The following is an 18,004-nucleotide window of genomic DNA, read 5'->3' on the forward strand; positions in this document are numbered from 1 at the left end:
GAAGATCCCACATGCCGCGGAGCGACTAGGCCCGTGAGCCACAATTCCTGAGCCTGTGCGTCTGCAGCCCATGCTCCACAACAAGAGAGGCCGCGATACTGAGAGGCCCGCGCACCGCGATGAAGAGTGGCCCCCACTTGCCGCAACTAGAGAAAGCCCTCGCACAGAAACGAAGACCCAACACAGCCATAAATAAATAAATAAATAAAATTTAAAAGTCCACTGTTTCAAATGTTTCTTGTAGGGCAAATTGATGATTGTGTGTAAAACTAACAGGAATATGTAAGGAATCATGATCCTTAAATTGTTGAAAATATTTTTATTGAGTACCTATGATGTGCAAACCTCTGTACAAGGCAGGAAGGAGAATTATAAAGATTGGAGAGACAATAAAACATAGTGGTTAAGAGTACAGAATCTAGAATCAGACTGCCTGGGTTCAAATTCTGGCTATTTCACTTAATAGCTGGATGGCCTTGGGAAAATCATGTAATTTACCTGTGCCTCAGTTTCCTCATCTGCCAAATGGGAGTAATAATTGAATCTACCTCATAGAGTTGTGAGGATTTATTGAGATTGTGTGTGTGTGTGCGTACAAATATATATTATAGTGTTTAAAATGGTGCCTGGCACATAGTAAGCACTATTAAATTTTTAGTTGATATTATTTTACTTAGTTCTTAAAATTAGAGCCATCTGAAAAAGAAATAGGTCTCCTCAAGTAGAAGCGAGGCTCCTATCAACAAAAACTTCCAAGCTCAAGCTTACCAACACTTTCTAGTGACATGGTAGTGTGTTTCGAGCATATGATAGGAAAAGAGAACTCGATGACCTAAGAATCCTTCCAACCCAGAGAACCCCAGTTCTATGAATTATTCCAACTTCAGTGGAAGCTTTGCTGTCCCACGTGAAGAACCGTTAACTTTTATTTTGAGGTCACAGAATGAACTTCCAGAAAACCACCATTTTTCTCAACCAGTTAAAATCAAATGTAATATGTGTTTTCATTTCATGGTGCCTGAGGAAAATTTAATTGTAGCATGAACTCCAGCTCTTACTAGTTTAAAGTAAAATTGCCAAAATAAATAAAAATGTGGGATATTTCCGGGCTCACACAGCTTCCGGGACATTTCAGTTTCTAGGACTGCCGATCCGGTGCCTCTCACAAACATTTGATCTTCTTTCAAACATCTCTTGAAAACAAACAAAACCTCATATAGCTTCTAATGTGCGTGCTGTTAGGATGTAAGGGTGGAAAAGAAATGAGCTCCCGAAGAGCCCCTCCCCTACTCTCTCCTCCATCTCCTGACTGTCTCCCTCCCACCGATCACCAACAGGAAACAATGTTTTCTTAAGTAATAAACTTTGCAATTTCTCAAGTCCACTTGCATCCATGGGGGAAGATGAGGTCTATTGTCTTTGCTTGCCTATGTGAAGGGAATAGGGCTTTTGGCAATATTTACTAGAAAACAGCGAGCTGACTTTTAATCCAAGGGCAAAGTTGATAGTCTGGAGTTAAAGTGGAAGCCTCTGGTAGCAAGGAAAAGGTAAATCATTTTAGAGGAAGCAGAATGCCGTTTATGAGGTTTGAAATATCTACTATAGAATTCCTCAGTGATTAAAAGCCCAGCTACTGAATCCTTTGAAAATCAGTGACAATATGTATTGACTTAGGCAAGATAAGTTCACTTTTAAAGAAGGAACAGGCAAGGTTAGCAAAGGTTCTTCAGTGGCCACTAAACTTCCAGACCTGCAAGGTCAAAATCAGCTTCTCCATCCTCAGAGGCCTAACTGAAATCTGAGTACCTTTCCCTGATACCCATCTATTTGGGACTCCTTCTTTAATGGGACTCCTTTAACAGCCTTAGTGCTACCTCATTTTTATCTAGCAACCAAAAGAGATGGTTTAGAAATATATACTCACATTTAAACTCAAGTAGAGAGAAATGGAAATTGAGGACAGCAGGGAAATTATGAGAGATGTGGGACAACGGGTCTATGAGTCCATGTCTGGTACTTCTAGAGAGCAGAAACTTCTCACCGTACTAGGAACTCAATCATAGCTCAATGGGCCATTGCTAGATAAGTAACAAGAGCTAGAAAACATTTTCCAAAATTTCCATCTATATTTTATTCACTAATGTGGTTACAGTTTTAAGACCCATTGGTCAGAAAACTAACTCTTTTGAAAAAGTAGAGATTTGATAGAAATAGGAATGCTAAAAGTCCATCCAACTAATTTTAATTCTAGATACCCTTGGTGGTAATTTACAATCTGTAGTTAACTACAGCAAATAGTTTTGAAGGGAAGGAGATTATTTTCTCTCCTTTGCTTTTTCTCTGTGTGTGTGTGTTTGTGTGTGTGTGTGTTTGTGTGTGTGTGTGCGTGAGCGCTGGTATTCACATGCCAAAATTCTTACAAAATTCTGTGTAAAATATATAAACATTCACATGGAGCTTTCTGTCTGGACAGCTCCAAGAGGTCATGTAATCAAAGACCAACCAGCTCCGCCATCCATGAAAATATGATGCGCTATTTTCACAGCTGTAGGTAACAATTATGGAAAGACAAAAATTCTAAACGATTACAAGTAAGACCATGGCAGGTTGAGGGTTGGGTAAAGATTCCTAATCAGTTGACAATTGTAGACTTGGGAACATGTGATATTTATGTCATGGTATGAGTGTGGCAAGCTTGAATCATTCACGAGGCATTGGAGAACTAGAAAAAACGAAAAGTATAAAGGAATCCATAAATATATAGCATTATTTTGTCAGTATTGGTTGACCAAGGCTACGATTGGATGGCTCTGGTTTGTGTCTGTCAGTAATGATATTTGTTTCCTTCTTCAAAAAACGCTAGGATGGAAGTCAAAGTACTTTGGGCACAACGCAATGATTCTGATTTTTTAAAAACTGTATACACGCATGAATTATTCTTGCACCATTTTCTGTCTTGGAAAAGCACTGGCTGGCACCATGCATGTTTACTCTTACATGCTGAAGGCTCCCATCAACCTCAAACAGATGCAAATCACTTTAACTTGTCATAGTGTTATTTTGTTCATCCGAAAAGTTCAGAAGATCCTTCCAAACTTGCAAAATTTCTCTCAATTCAGTGAGGAGGAAAATTCAGAACACAGTATTTGAATGTTCTGCCCAGATTTGTCACACACACAAAGAATGAGTGGAATAGGGCAACACCCTTTCCTACTAATCCTCTGAACTCATCACTATTGCATTGAAATGACTCTAAAAGGTAACAACTCTGAGCCTTTCACCTCCCCAGCATATTATAATATAAATTACCACATACATGAGTTTAAGTACTCCAGCATATGTTGTATGTCAGATGAAACAATGCCATTTTGGAGGCTTAAGAGAAAAAGAATAATCAAATCCAGTTTTTAGGTAAAAATGTGCTGAATCTTTAGTACATATCAGTGAAATTGCTAGAATCTGGTGTTCCACTTTTTTAAATACCACAACATTTGAACCTTTCAGCAATTCCAAAATCAACTCCCTCTGGGAAAGATAGTGTGCTTAAAGTTTTTTTTCTTAATTTAAAAATGTAACACAAACACAAACAGCTAACTAAACAGGCTGCCCATATAATCAACAGTCTAAGCAGCTCTGAAGTATTTTACAACATCCTTCAAGACTATTAAAGGCAACATAAATACCTATTGCCAGCAAGGGAAAATACCCTTCAGCTTTTTTTTCCCTTTCCTTTCCTTTTTTTTTTTTTTGTTTAATTTTTATTTATTTATTTATTTATTTATTTATTTATTGGCTGCATTGGGTCTTTGTTGCTGCGGGCGGGCTTTCTCTAATTGCAGTGAGTGGGAGCTACTCTTCATTGCGGTGCGCGGGCTTCTCATTGCGGTGGCTTCTCTTGTTGCGGAGCATGGGCACTAGGTGTGTGGGCTTCCATAGTTGTGGCACACGGGCTCAGTAGTTGTGGTTCGTGGGCTCTAGAGTGCAGGCTCAGTAGTTGTGGCGCACGGGCCTAGTTTCTCTGCGGCATGTGGGATCTTCCCAGACCAGGGCTCGAACCCATGTCCCCTGAATTGGCAGGCAGATTCTTAACCACTGTGCCACCAGGGAAGTCCCTCCCTTTCCTTTTTTTTTTTTTTTTTTTTCTTTTTCAGGCTTTTAAACCATTTTGGTAGTGATTTCTTACATCACAGATAGAAATACTTGAAACAGAGTCAGGTGGTGTCCTTTGAAAAGTAAGAAAGTTGCCAAGACAGGATAATTTGTGAATAATTATGGGATAAATATACTCCCTAAACCTGGGGATTCCTAGGGATGTACCAGTCACTAGAAAAAAGAGCTATACATCTGCTATCCCAGCACTCAAGGGAGCCCTGGGCACCCAGTAAATAACTACTCTTTCACCAGCCAGAGAAAGGGCAGCACCCAAGCATGGCGTGTGCTTTGACAACAGTAACTGTTTTTTAAAAGGCAATAATAATAGCTGTTATTTATTAGGCATATGCTCTGTGGTAAGCACTATCACGAATCACCTCATTCAATCTTCACTGTTAGCCTGTAGGGCAAATGCTATAATTACCCGCATTGCACAGATTAGAAAACTTGGGCTAAGGGCAGCTAAACGTCTTGCCAAGATCTTGCCTTAACAAGTGTTCAGACCAGAATCCAAACTCAAGACGGACTCTAGCGTGTTAACCATGCATTGTGCTCTCTCTTCTGCATTTCTTCACTGATATTTACTGTACTGCAACCCACCAGTTGTAAGTTCTGAGACCGGAGGGGGCTCTGTGCACAGCAGGAAGCAGGAAGCCATGCAAGGCTTGCTATGACCTGAACTCTATTCCACCACTCCTGCAGGAAATTTAAATCAATTTAACAAGCGTTTCCTGGTTTGCCACTTTGCTCAAAGCAACATGCATCCAGGGAGGAGACAGAGGTGCAGGAACAATGCTACCTGCCCTCAAGGAGCTTACTTTTTAGTGGGGAGGTGAACACTTACATAATTTATCCCACAGCACATCAATGCTCTAACAAAGGTAGACCCAGAGTGTATTCTGACAGCACAGAAGCCAGAACAGACTGTTGTTGCCATCAAGTTCGCAAAATAGATCTAAACCAAGGGCCCTTGAAACAGTAGGCTCTCTTGCATACAACTCTGCCAGGTAAATGTGTAAGGGTGATCACATGCAATCATAACATTATGAGGTGGGTGCTCTTACCCCACCCTTTCATTTTACAAAACAGGAAACAGAAGGAGAGAAGAATGTAGTGATTGTCAAAGGTCACACAATTCTGTGCTGGGAGCTGGGATCCAAGCTAGGTATGTAAGCCCAGGACCTCCGAGAAACATAAATGAGACTGGGTTAAAGGAGCAAGGATTTCATTAGGGGAAATGCCCATGTGAAAAGCAATAGGAGAGGATCAGGGAAGCCTGAACAAGCCGTCAGAATGCAATGCAAGTCTGACCCCAATGAAGCAGAGGAAGAGAGACAGTTGGGTGGAAGCATCCTAGACTGCTGAACAGTCTAAGCAAAGTTCAGCAAAGCCACTGAGGAGCCCTTGAGCCAAAGCTGGCCAATAAAAGAATCTTGTGTCTCCCAGAAATTGGGTCTGCCTTGGTTTCCCCACCATACTCTTCTTGAGCTATGGGAGGGGCGTGCCAGGCCCATCCACTATGGCCAGAGGAGACAATCACACTGGAAAAAGTGTGCATTCCCACTATAACCACATAAAAGATAGGATGAGGTCTTTCCAGAAAAAATAAGTAAATAAGAGGCTGAGCAGACCAACACTGTGCCCAGACTATACATCTCTCCCTTTGTTAAAGAGGCAGTTACTCCACCAGGAGCATACGTCTCTTGAAAAGTGCACTTTGCCCTTTGGTTTTAAAAGTCACATCCCAAAGCACTGAGTTGATTGCATGACACTCACTCTGCTTGGCTCCCACAGATGAAAGACTGACCTCACTCTCCTGGAATTTGAACTTGTAATCCCCCAAAATAACGAGACATCAAAGTTGATGTTGAGACATCTAAATCATCCTCTACAATTTCACGTGTCTCCAGGCCAAACCAGAAAAATAGCTAGAGCACATCCTTTTCAACAGGTAAAGAGCTGACATCTGGGCCATCTCTTCAATCATCCACTGCTCTTTCTATTTTCCATTTTGCCCTGTTAAGGAGAAGGTCAATGCTCAGTTAGAACTTTATGCTGTACAATAGGCTGCTAACATTCCATGATGGACAGTATTTGCCTAGCATTTTTTATAGGGTGCCAGTCTTTTCTTAGAGTTTATGTCATACAATACTTAATTTGTTTGCAGTGGGTGCAGACGGAAACAGAGTCTATTGAAAACATCACTGCTCCCTCCTGAAAATGTAAAGGGCCTATTATCATCCTTCTTTTAGATTCTGTCTCTCGGGCAAAATCTCATAAAGATAGGCAGGGAGAAAATAAGGGCTTATAACATCCACAGGGTTAGCTTTTGTTAAATGAATGCTGTGCTACTAGACCTCTATCACTAACCATAAAAACAGGACTCAGCTCATATTGTGATAAGGGAGGGCACCCACTTCCCTAGAGTCTTGCCTTACCCTCCAAACCAGCATCTACCACCATTTGGGATCATGGGCAGCTCATGACATTATCAGTTATTGTTACTGGAAAGAGATGTGGATTTTGAGGCACCAGATATTGTCCTACCTCTTAGAGAGGCAGTATGGCAGAGTGGCTAACTGGTGAGCTCCAGAATCAGAAGGGACTGATACAAATTCCAACCGTGGTCACGTCTTCACTCTAAGAAATCAGGAAAGTTGTTTAGCTTTTATAAGCGTCATATTCCATAAAGGTAAAATGAGCAAGGCACTAGTACCCATCTCCAAGAGAACTATGAGAATTAAATAAGAGAATGTATACAATTAGCACCTTATAATACAGTGTCCAGCACATACAAATGTTCAAGTGATAGAATTGTTATTCTTTTATTAAAATAATAAATTATTTTACTATTAGTTCTAGGTCTATCGATTTGTGCCTATGTGACCTCAAGCAAGTCCCTAAATCTTAGGGAGCCTCAGATTGTGAATGAGACAGATGCAAACAACATCTCACAAGGTTGTTGGGAGGGTTCACTGAGACTACTGTGTAAACTGTAAAGTGTGTGCACGTTTTAATCCAGATTACTAGTATTGCCATTGTCATTAGCTCTCAGCAATCTTAATCCAAAAGTTTGTGGATAGCTTTCCTTTGGAAAAAACCAAGAGCTAGGATGTGCTAAGAGATAACGGGGGAATATGAATGACCCCTTCAGGGCATTTTCCAGCTTCCTAAATACCTGTGTACGGTACACACTGTGTCATAAAGCATATCACAAATTAACCCCTATCAAACCTATTTCCTCGTGAGTTGGTTAACCCTTCCTTCAGAGGGTAAATTTCCTCAACCAACCCCAGTGAGCTAAAGGACCAGCATTTTTTTTGTAAATAATCTTACCTTCCCTGGTGTCAATAGGAAACAGTATTTACTCACTACTGTTTTCCTTTCAAAAATCTGTCTAGTTGCATACTAGAAACAGTTTCAGCTGGTTTGTTTGTCTTGGACAAGCTGTTGAAGTGAAAAGTTTTTGCTTGGCTGAATGTGGGACAGTTTCATAACCCCTTCAAGAAGTGCGTTGAAGGTGGGTGCCAGCTCCGACGGCTGCTTCTAACAAGTCTCCACTTGCCACCCATTGTCAGGTGGCCCGCGTCATTAAATTAAGACAATGAGCAAAGCAACAGATGCAACTGAGACTAAATCCCTGAGTGCTTTTGTTTTGTCACCGTCATTGTCTGCAACAAAGAAGTCACATGTGAGAGCCTGGGAAGAGAGCCAAATGCAAACCAGACGACATCCCAGCTGGTTTTGAATGGCCTCCACCATACGCCTGTGTGCATGGGAACCATGCTGCTTGGAGCAGTGTCAGCCTTATCAAGTGAGTTTCTGCCCATGACTTTGCTGCGATGCCAAGACAGACCCAGAAGAAATAGGCCAGAAGATCCCTCCACTCAGACTTTACACTTTAGACTTCTGCTTTGAGGGAAAAAGAATCTCTCTGTTGGGGAAAAGAATAAGATCTATATGGCTGGCCAAGCTAACCCCAATACTTTTTGCTACAGCCCTCATGAATTTGAAGAGGGAAGCATAGAAGACACTTGAATTTTTTCTTCTGGAAATCTGAGATTAATTTGGCTTGAGAGGAAGACTGGAGATTAAAGACCTCATGTACTTTCTTTTTACTTGTTACCATCTCATTCTGGAGCATTTTCCTAGTTGGGGTTTTATCCAGATTCTTAAAAATCTTCTTTTTCTGGGCTTCCCTGGTGGCGCAGTGGTTGAGAATCTGCCTGCTAATGCAGGGGACACGGGTTCGAGCCCTGGCCTGGGAAGATCCCACATGCCGCAGAGCGGCTGGGCCCGTGAGCCACAACTGCTGAGCCTGCGCGTCTGGAGCCTGTGCTCCGCAACGAGAGAGGCCCGCGCATCGCGATGAAGAGTGGCCCCCGCTTGCCACAACTGGAGAAAGCCCTCGCACAGAAACAAAGACCCAACACAGCCAAAATCAATCAATCAATCAATCAATCAAACATACGCATCTGATTCAAGATCCTCATTAAAAAAAAAAAAAAAAAAAATCTTCTTTTTCTAAGCAGGCATGCCTCTTAAACAGAAAAAGAGGTAAAACCCAAGTTAGGGTATTTTTAGACCTGTTGGTTAATTTGGTTACTAGTTTGATAGACTGATAGTGTCCTTAATAATAGCGATTGTGGGGTTTTGATGAGCCATATAGAATCAGCAGGGTCTACTGAGAACTGAACAGGAATGTTTCAAGGAGTTTGGGACAGTAGTGTCTCTACTCTGTAGCCCCATATGTCTTTCTTCCATTTTCTGGAGAACTCCTTTAAGGAAGCAGATTAAAAGGTAAGACTAGGAAGGAATACAAACTTTACTGTTAGCTTAACAGCAGATACTTTACTGTTAGCTTAACAGCAGAGCAACAAATGCGTGTTAAGTGAACTTGGTAGAAGTTGTACGATATTTGGGGGAAAAGTGGCAGGATTTTAAACAATAGTATTTCAAGCTATCCTATACAAATGCCCAATTTCTCCCCACAAAGTTTTTTTCAGTGGCCACTGAGCTAGATTTTTTTTTTTTTTAATTGTGCCAGTTTGGTTTTGTTTTTTGTTCTTTTTTTAATTTTTAAAATTTATTTATTTATTTATTTTTGGCTGTGTTGGGTCTTCGTTTCTGTGCGAGGGCTTTCTCTAGTTGCGGCAAGCGGGGGCCACTCTTCATCGCGGTGTGCGGGCCTTTCACTGTTGCGGCCTCTCTTGTTGCGGGACACAGGCTCCAGATGCACAGGCTCAGTAGCTGTGGCTCACGGGCCTAGTTGCTCCGTGGCATGTGGGATCTTCCCAGACCAGGGCTCGAACCCGTGTCCCCTGCATTGGCAGGCAGATTCTCAACCACTGCGCCACCAGGGAAGCCCTGAGCTAGATATTTTAATAAACATTTTTACACAATGATCTTCCTTCTATTCAGTAGGTACAAGATATTTTGACCATCAACTTACAAAGTGCTAACTTGCTTTTATAAAGGTCTTGGTGGTAACTCTAATGTTCCAGGTAGAGCTGAAAAACACGTGTAAGAAAAATTATCAAATCCCTATGGGTCTTAGTCTATAGGTACAACTTCCAGGGACTGGTAGTTGATACTGCCCCACCTTCTTCCCCTCTCCAGTTCTCAGGGCTGAGTGAGCTCCAAGGTCCCTTACAATGATCTCTAAACTTCTAACAATGATTGGGTGATTGATCATTTCCTTAGCCAGAAGGAAGAATTTGGAGATTCTAGTCACCATGGTGAGAATTCTTGGTTTTGGTCTTGATGGAAAATGTTCCCAGGAAAAAGGACACTGAATCCTTGAACCTCACTCTGTACCAATAATTATCTATTACATCCTTCTCTAAGGACCTCCTGACTAGAAGTGAAATCAAGAGAAGCAGCACCTGATGTTTATGCATGCAAATGTTATTTCCTCCCAGATTTTATTTTACATCTTATTTGTCTAAATTAATGTTGCTATTTAAGCATATTCAAGGATAAAATAATAATTACAGAAAAAGTATAATGACTTGATTCTTCACATTATCAGAGGGTCCATTATATTCATTCATTCATTCAATTCATTCTATAGCTATTTATTGAGCACCTGAAATGTTCTGGGCACTGCTCTAGACATGGGGCTGTAACAGTGAACAGAGACAAGTCCCTACTATCATAGGGCTTCTAAGCAAAACTCAGTATTCCTTGGATAACAGAATTGCTTGTTGATAGGTGAATGGTAGCACCAAAGCAAGGAATCCAGAATTTTTAATCCAAGAATGGTTACTTTCCAATAAAGATGAAACAATAATAATAAGAGTAAATAACAATTGGTAATACTTACGTAGTGCTTACCATGTGCCAGGCCTATTATAAGTGCTTTTATGTTCTAATTCTTTAATCCTTAATCCTACAACGTAGAAACTATTATTATCCTAGTTTATGGATGAAATTGAGACACAAGAGATTGTCACTTGCACAAGTTCACATAGCTAGAAAATGGAAGAGCTGGATTTGAGCACGGCTTAGAATGTCTGTGATTTTATAGATTCTAAATCAACTACAGAAATTCCCAATCTTCTACTTCTAAAGCTCTGCCTCTCTCCAAAGGAGATAAAGAAAAAATGAAAAAGAAATAGCTCCTTTTTACAAAAACTAAAACAGAACAAAATGCAATAAAACAACAAAAGATGATCCCAAAATGTGATTTTTTTCCTCACTAGGAAAAGATGTTCCAGGCCAGAAGACTGAATTTTAAAGGATCTCCTTCCTGTCAAGGAATCTGTGATAGTAGCTGATGAATAAAAACACATTTTTGTGTAATTATAAAGCAATCTGTAGTTCCCATGTCATCAAGGATAAATAGAAGTAGCCTGAGTGAGGTTTGGCTAAACTAAAAACTACAGGCCCATTTACTTATATGTCTTTCTCAGAAAAACTTGGCCCAAGCTGTCTGTTAAATTGAGTGGTGAGGCACAGATATGAAAGGTTGAGACCCAATGTTAGAAATAGATAGGTAGGATACAAAAAACTTCATCAAAGTAATGTCACTTTTTCTCCCTTATTTTTAGGAAGTACATTTGAAGAACACAAGTAGAGGGAGTGCAGGAAACAAGAACTACAGAATGTAGGAAGACCTTCCTGAAGAGTGAAGAATGACATGCCACTGGCAGGATCCTTTGCTCTGCACGAGTTACCTGTTAAACACCAGAAGACCTACCAAAAAAATAAGTTTGATAACATTTCAAAAGATGGGCATTCCCCCCAATGAAATACGCAAGTAAACATTCCAACAATGTCTTTAGGAGTGATTGTTAAAAGCTTTGCACCTTGCAAAAATGGTCCTGGAGTTGGTAGATTGCTGTTGATCCTTTATCAATAATGTTCTATAGAGAAAATATATATATAGATCTTAGTCCCTGCCTCTCAAGAGCCACAAATGCATGGGTGTATATAGATCCAGTTGCACTACATTTGTCTCTGAATATTGGCTGCTAGAGACATTCATTCAGCAGCCTTATCTAAGTGGTTTATTAATTTTTTTATTTGCACTTCTTTCTACGCAACACAGGCTGTTTGTTTTACAGTGTCTGGTAATCTTGTTCGTCTATCCCTCGCCCCCCTTCATCACCTTTTCATTTGCCAAATGTGGCCTCCTCAATAGCAGCAGCAAGCAGTCAAATAGCACACCAATTTTTAACCCACAAGATTCCATCTGTGGCATTTGTACCAAATATAAGTTGGATGCATTTATTTTAGACACAAAGCTTTATTTTTTCCACATCTTGCTTAAAAAAATGCAAGTAGTTGCAACTTTGAGGCCAATCATTTTAGGCATATGTTTTAAGCATAGAAAGTCTCAAACTCTGAATGGCTCCTTCAAATGATGAGTTAGTGTGCGACCTAATCAGTACTTCTCTCTTTTTATTTTTTCCATATAAAGCACTATGTAAATTTAGCATGTCAATAATACAGGATGTATCAAACAGTATGTAAAACTCTGTTTTTTAGTACAATGGTGCTATTTTGTAGTTTGTTATATGAAAGAGTCTGGCCAAAACGGTAAAAGGTGAAAGCAAAACAAGAGGAAGCCTGGAGCCAAAGGTGACACAGAGGGGAAGGGTACTCAAAATTTAACCACTTGGGAAAGAAAAGTTCCCCAATTATGCCTTCCAAAAGAAATAAGACACAAAGTCCACTGATGCAAATTTGATTGGCGAGTCCAGAGAGGAGTAGAAGAAGCAAAAAGCTAGGAATTTTAACAGTCCTGGTTTCTTATTCTCGCTGAAGAAACAAACATCTGCCAACTCTGTCACGGACTCACCACTGTGTGACCTTGGGCAAGTCACTTCACCTCTCTGTGCCTCAGTTTCCTCATCTGCAAAATGGGGGCAATATGTCATCTACCTACCTCACAGGGGTGGTATGAGGATTAAAAAGATAAAGCTCCAGATTTTTATCCTGAGTTGCTATGAGGGCGTCAAGATCAGAGCCCTTGAGCTGCTGGGATGCAAGGAATTCTATGAACAACTCATTCACAGCATAGCTAGAAAATTGATAAGCTGAATGCTCCTGACATGCCAGTTCTTGTCAGTGAAGCTATCCAACTAACTATCCAACTAACTAGTTGTTAAAAGCTAACAGCTCAATCTCTTTTAAAACACTTTTCAAAATAACCTAGAAACATTTGATCTGCAATTTGATTTTGAATTCTGCATTTGGATTTAAGAATACAAAGTGAAAAGAGAGGAAAAGAAAAAAGGAGAAAAACAAAGATTTCTCCCAGCGAAAGGATGATTATTCCATTTGCTAGCACTTACTGACTCTGCCAGGAAGTTACTAATAACCTAATAATACTTCTTTTAATATTATAAATGATACTCTATTCATTTTGAAAAACAGTTCTTTCCGCTTTTCAAGTAATCTAAAAAAATGTCCCAAGATTTCAAATACTGAAATAATAACTAATAAAATGTCACAAATTTACTTTCTTTAAGGAATTTTGTTCTTATCCTTGGAGATACTGATATATACATATATTTTTGGTTAAAGTATGCTTGACTAGAGTTGCTGGTTGAAAGACAAACATTTCCTTCACAGCTAGAAATTTTCCCTCATGTCTGCTTAGAAGAGTGGCCTCTAGTCCTCTGTGGATGTGTCTTATCCATTCAATTGAAAACTGGTATCAAGAAAATCCAATGATGAGGACAGGTCCATGCTGACCTAGAAAATATTCCCTGTCTACATATCAAGATTTTCTTATTAAAACAATGAATCATCCATCATTCAGATCTTTTTATCTGCCTTAGAACTTTTTGGTGAAAAGCAACCAGGCTTGATTATTTCATGCAAATTATATCCTTTTTATTCTTAGAGAGTGTACATGCAAAACAAAAATAACATCTTTAGTCTTCATCCCACTGGTTCACCTCAAGGTTCAGAGGCCAGAAAAAAACAAGATTTCCTGGATCTCCAAACATATGCAAAAAGAAGGCCTATTTAATGGACACCTCTGGTCAGCCAACTGGTATTTTAACCTTAGTCCACAGTGTTATTTGAATTTAGCACCCCTGGCATGCAGAGCTATGTTCTGATCACTGTGGACAGATGTAAAAGAAACCACAGGTAATTTTGCCCTTCATCTGTTTTCTAGACATATGGGTTCTATGGAATGAGATGCTGGACCCATTTTCCCAAAATGGCACTCTGATTTTTATTTCTTATTCCTAGTGTGTATCTTTTAAAATTACTAACTACAAACAACACTTTACATGCAACCTTCTGCAGACCTGTAAGTTTCCAGACATAGTTGAATACGGTAATTCTAAGAGTGTCTATGACTTATTTGATTCACTTAATAATTCTGTTCACAGCAAAAAATACCCCAGCGAGGAAAGCTTAAATATGCGAAGTCATATTACCCTTCTTAACTTTTTCTAATACATAGTCCTCTCCAACTGTATCACAAATCAGCTAATTAAAAATTAACTAATTATACTAACCCACTATCTTATTTTCAAATGATTTAAAACTAGAAGACAAATTGCTGTCAACTCCACAAGTCAGCTGATCACTATATACTACAGCAGAACTACCTGGTACTGACAGAAGGAAGCACAGAAAATCTTACAACTCAAAACTTTATAAGCTTTGCTTTAGAATTTTGAGATGAGGCAATATCAAGATGTTTAGGAAAGAGCTATAAATACTGGTAAGAATGAGCTTTTAATTTATGGGTTGATTTCCAGTTTAATTGACAACACTGAATACCTAGGTCAAATTTCCATTCCCACTTCCCCAAATAGTATAACTGTATTATTCGAACATTTTAAGATGAGGAAGCTCCACTGAAAAAGTTAAAGCATCTTTCCATCAGAATCCACTCTTCTAGAGATAAAGAAAAACTCTCCCAATACCCACCCTACACACACACACACACACACATAGACACGTGCACTCACACACTCATCCTAAGAGTTTAATGGAATACTGAGAAGAAATCACTTCCTTGAAAAATCTTTAAAAAAAAAAAAAAAAAAAAGCCTGGCCTCCCTTGAGAATCCTTCCCCTCCTTGGAATGTCAGTGTTTGTGCAGATGAAACCATCTCATGCACTATGGCTTCAGGGTTTCTGTTATTAGTTTATGCACTTGGGAGAATGCTTAAAATGGAAGATGTAGCACATTTTGCTTTCCCATTTATTGTTTGGCCAGCTATGCCAATGTGGTGCTATTGTTTCTTTAAGAAAGTACTTGACTAAAAAAAAAAAAAGAAAAAAGAAAAAAAAGAAAGCATAGACATATTTTTTTAAAGTATGAAAAAAACAATTCTTTAGATAGATGGCTTAAGAAAATAGCATTAGGTCTAGTCACCACCACCTTTCAACTTTATATCACTCACAAGTAGTGTACTGTTCACCAAATTGTGAGTTTGGGGGTGCAAGGGCAGAAGATGGAAATTTTTTTAAGTTAGAAGGCTCCATTATTTTGTTGGCTCTCAAACTCAATAAAATTAGCAATATATTATCCAATATGAACATCTTGATTCAAGAGCATGGAGTATAAATGGGAAAGAAAAAAAAAAAAGACCTTATAGGCAAATGGCAGAACTGAAAAGATGATTAAGTTACTCATTGTGTGTGTGTGCGTGTGTGCGCGTGTGTGTGCATGTGTGTGCGTGTGCTCTCTGCTCTAAAACAGATATTCAGCAAGTGGAGAAAATAAAAACAAAAAGAAAAATGCATAGATTCACCTGCTAAAAATAGCTTCTGCCACATCCCCCTTGAGTAATTCTTTGGAGTTTACTGGTTTATAGAAGATATTCTCCCGTCACCTAAACATCTCAAAGAGCAGTAGCTCTCATAAAAAGCAATCACTGATCTCATTGGGAAGTGTTGGCAAGTATTTCCTTCTGAGATGGGGGTTATCTACTGATAAGGAAAGAGAAGAATTTATGAGAAACCGTTGAAAGAGATGGCTAACAATCTGTGAAGATTTTTTTGTTTTTGTTTTGTTTTGTTTTTTACTTTATACAGTCTTTATGAATATCTTAATGTTCAAAAATGACTTGGTTTTTTTCTTCTTTTTTTATATTGGAATGAGGGATGATAAGTTAAACCCACATAGACTCTTTAAAACTATAGGCTAGATAGAAATGTATGTTTGACTTGTTGAAGCTATAATCAGACTATTTAAAATGTTTTTGCTATTTTTAATCTTAAAAGATTGTACTAATTTATTAGAGACAGATCCTATTTGGCTCTCTTCATAAGAAAGAGCATTCCCACTCAAATCACCTGGGCTTTCCCATCAATGTTTTCGAAAGATAAATCTGATTTATGCATCATTATGGCATCATTTATTTTGAAATTTTAAAATAAAATAAGCGCAATTCTTTATGCCCCTCTCCTGCAATGCTCATAAAGTCCAGAATCTGAAGGGGCAAAAACAAGAGGAAAATTTTGTTGATTCTTTGTTTTTGGTTTGTTTGTTTGTTTTCAATGCTAGTGTTTAATCCTATAGTACATATTTGCTTATTGCTATGTTAATATTCTAAAAGACTTTCCTGTTAGGTATTAGAAACTGATATATAGATATCTTTTTTGTGTGATTTCTATTTAAAAAAAAAAAAAGGAGATGAGAAGACTGTCTGAGCTTTAAGTGCGTATGGTACAGGATAAAGATACAAATTTAAATAACCAAATCCTATCTGGAACAATACTTTTTGTAGGAAACCTCTCACAGATGAGACAGAGGCCCAGGGAGTTTTTGAAACTGACTTTTTTCCTCTTAGTCCTTATTCATTTAGCATCTGCCTCAAAATTTTGTAGAGGGCTGACCAAGCTGAAACCCTAGAATTAAAGGGGCCTCTTTTAAAGCATACATTTCACATGTTCCTTCTTAATTTATGATGCCACATTGATCTTAAACACGGTCACCGTTTCTCCCCATTCTTCAGCTGTCATTGATAAGGTCTTTCAAGAAAAAACAACTTAAAAAGAGAACACAAAAGTTCAAATGTTACTGCTCAATTGAAATGTAAGTTAAGATAGAGATATTTTCTCCTATTTAACCCCTGCTGAATCACCTGTCACCTTCAAAATGACCTTCACAATCCTTAGAATATTCCTTTTTTTAATTGTCCAGCCCTACTGTATCTAAAAATTAAACATTACTCATTTTCTTTTGCCCAAAATGCACTGAAGTAAAAGTAGGAAAAATGAAAAAAGAACTCGAAAATCCCTTCCAAACCACCCATTGGCCCCACTGACCTACCCATAGCAAAGTCACTACTGTTAATCCCTTAATCTGATTTTGTTTGGGTATTTATCTTGTACCTGCTGCTAAACACACTGCAGGAGGGACTCTGAAACCTCAAGCCACCTACTCACATCTCTTATCTGTGTCTGTGTATTATTAAAATGTCTATTCAAATATCAAAAACTTTCAAACATCATGTAGCTTGTATTCAGTTTATACAAAGGCCCCAAATACTATGTCAGATCTCTTTTTTGCTGAGAGAGCTAATGAAGTGTGAAAACTGGGATTACATCATGTGTTTTGCTTCATTTGTTTTTATCACATTTAGGCCAAGTGTGATAAATAAACTTACAGACACTGAATTAATCTTCCCTGCTACTTTGAAACCAGAAAATAATCATTGGTCATTGATTTAATCTGTCTTAGTTCAAAAGCATATTTTTTATTAAATTAACTCTGATTGTATTTGAAATTATTATTCAATTCATTTATGGCAGAGGAATATCAATCCTAACGACTTCTAAAAATGTAACTAACTGAATCATTATCTGACATTTACTGTTTAATAAGCATATTTTGAAAATGTATGGCTAGAGCGTCATAATAAAATGATATATCTTTCTTTAGTAATTACATTAAAATTAATCATGTTTGATTAATTAGTTCTTTTGGACAATGTTGGTGTAATGTGTCATTCCTTAAGAATTCTATTGTCATGTAGCATTTTTATTAATTAAGGTCATTGCAACAAATAACCATGAAAACTTACCCAGAAAATAAAACTAATCATACACCAGAATGGAGATATCTTATAGAATTTACAGATTATATTTAAAAATAAATGTTTCAAAGAACTTGGACAAACTATGTAAGAGATGTATGAATTGTACAGTAGGTGCATTAACAATAAAGCAGGTTTAAGTAACCCATCCCCACTTACCATAACCCAACAGTGAGTTATAATCCATGACAAAGCGTTTGGGAAAAGGTTTTCTATCACGTAGGGTACATAATATACAAGTAGCATTTAATACACTCCCAATATCGAGAGATGTTATAAGAATGTGATCTCTCAACACTGAATTTCTGTTTCAATAAATCTTTCTAATTCTT

At 38.4% G+C, this 18,004-nt stretch overlaps 1 protein-coding gene across 2 annotated transcripts in view; it reads left to right on the forward strand.

Annotated features, from left to right (window-relative positions):
- The window catches only part of IGF1 (insulin like growth factor 1), a 77,078-nt gene extending 59,329 nt beyond the window's left edge, over nucleotides 1-17,749 (forward strand). For both annotated transcript variants that reach the window (XM_007165783.3, XM_007165784.2), the window contains exon 4: nucleotides 11,205-17,749. In XM_007165783.3, the coding sequence (XP_007165845.1) occupies nucleotides 11,205-11,264 (60 nt within the window). In that variant the 3' untranslated portion in view covers nucleotides 11,265-17,749. The remainder of the gene's footprint in view (nucleotides 1-11,204) is intronic.
- Nucleotides 17,750-18,004: the final 255 nt, after the last annotated feature.

This window comes from Balaenoptera acutorostrata, chromosome 11 (assembly GCF_949987535.1).
Source record: "Balaenoptera acutorostrata chromosome 11, mBalAcu1.1, whole genome shotgun sequence".
NCBI classification, from domain to species: domain Eukaryota; kingdom Metazoa; phylum Chordata; class Mammalia; order Artiodactyla; family Balaenopteridae; genus Balaenoptera; species Balaenoptera acutorostrata.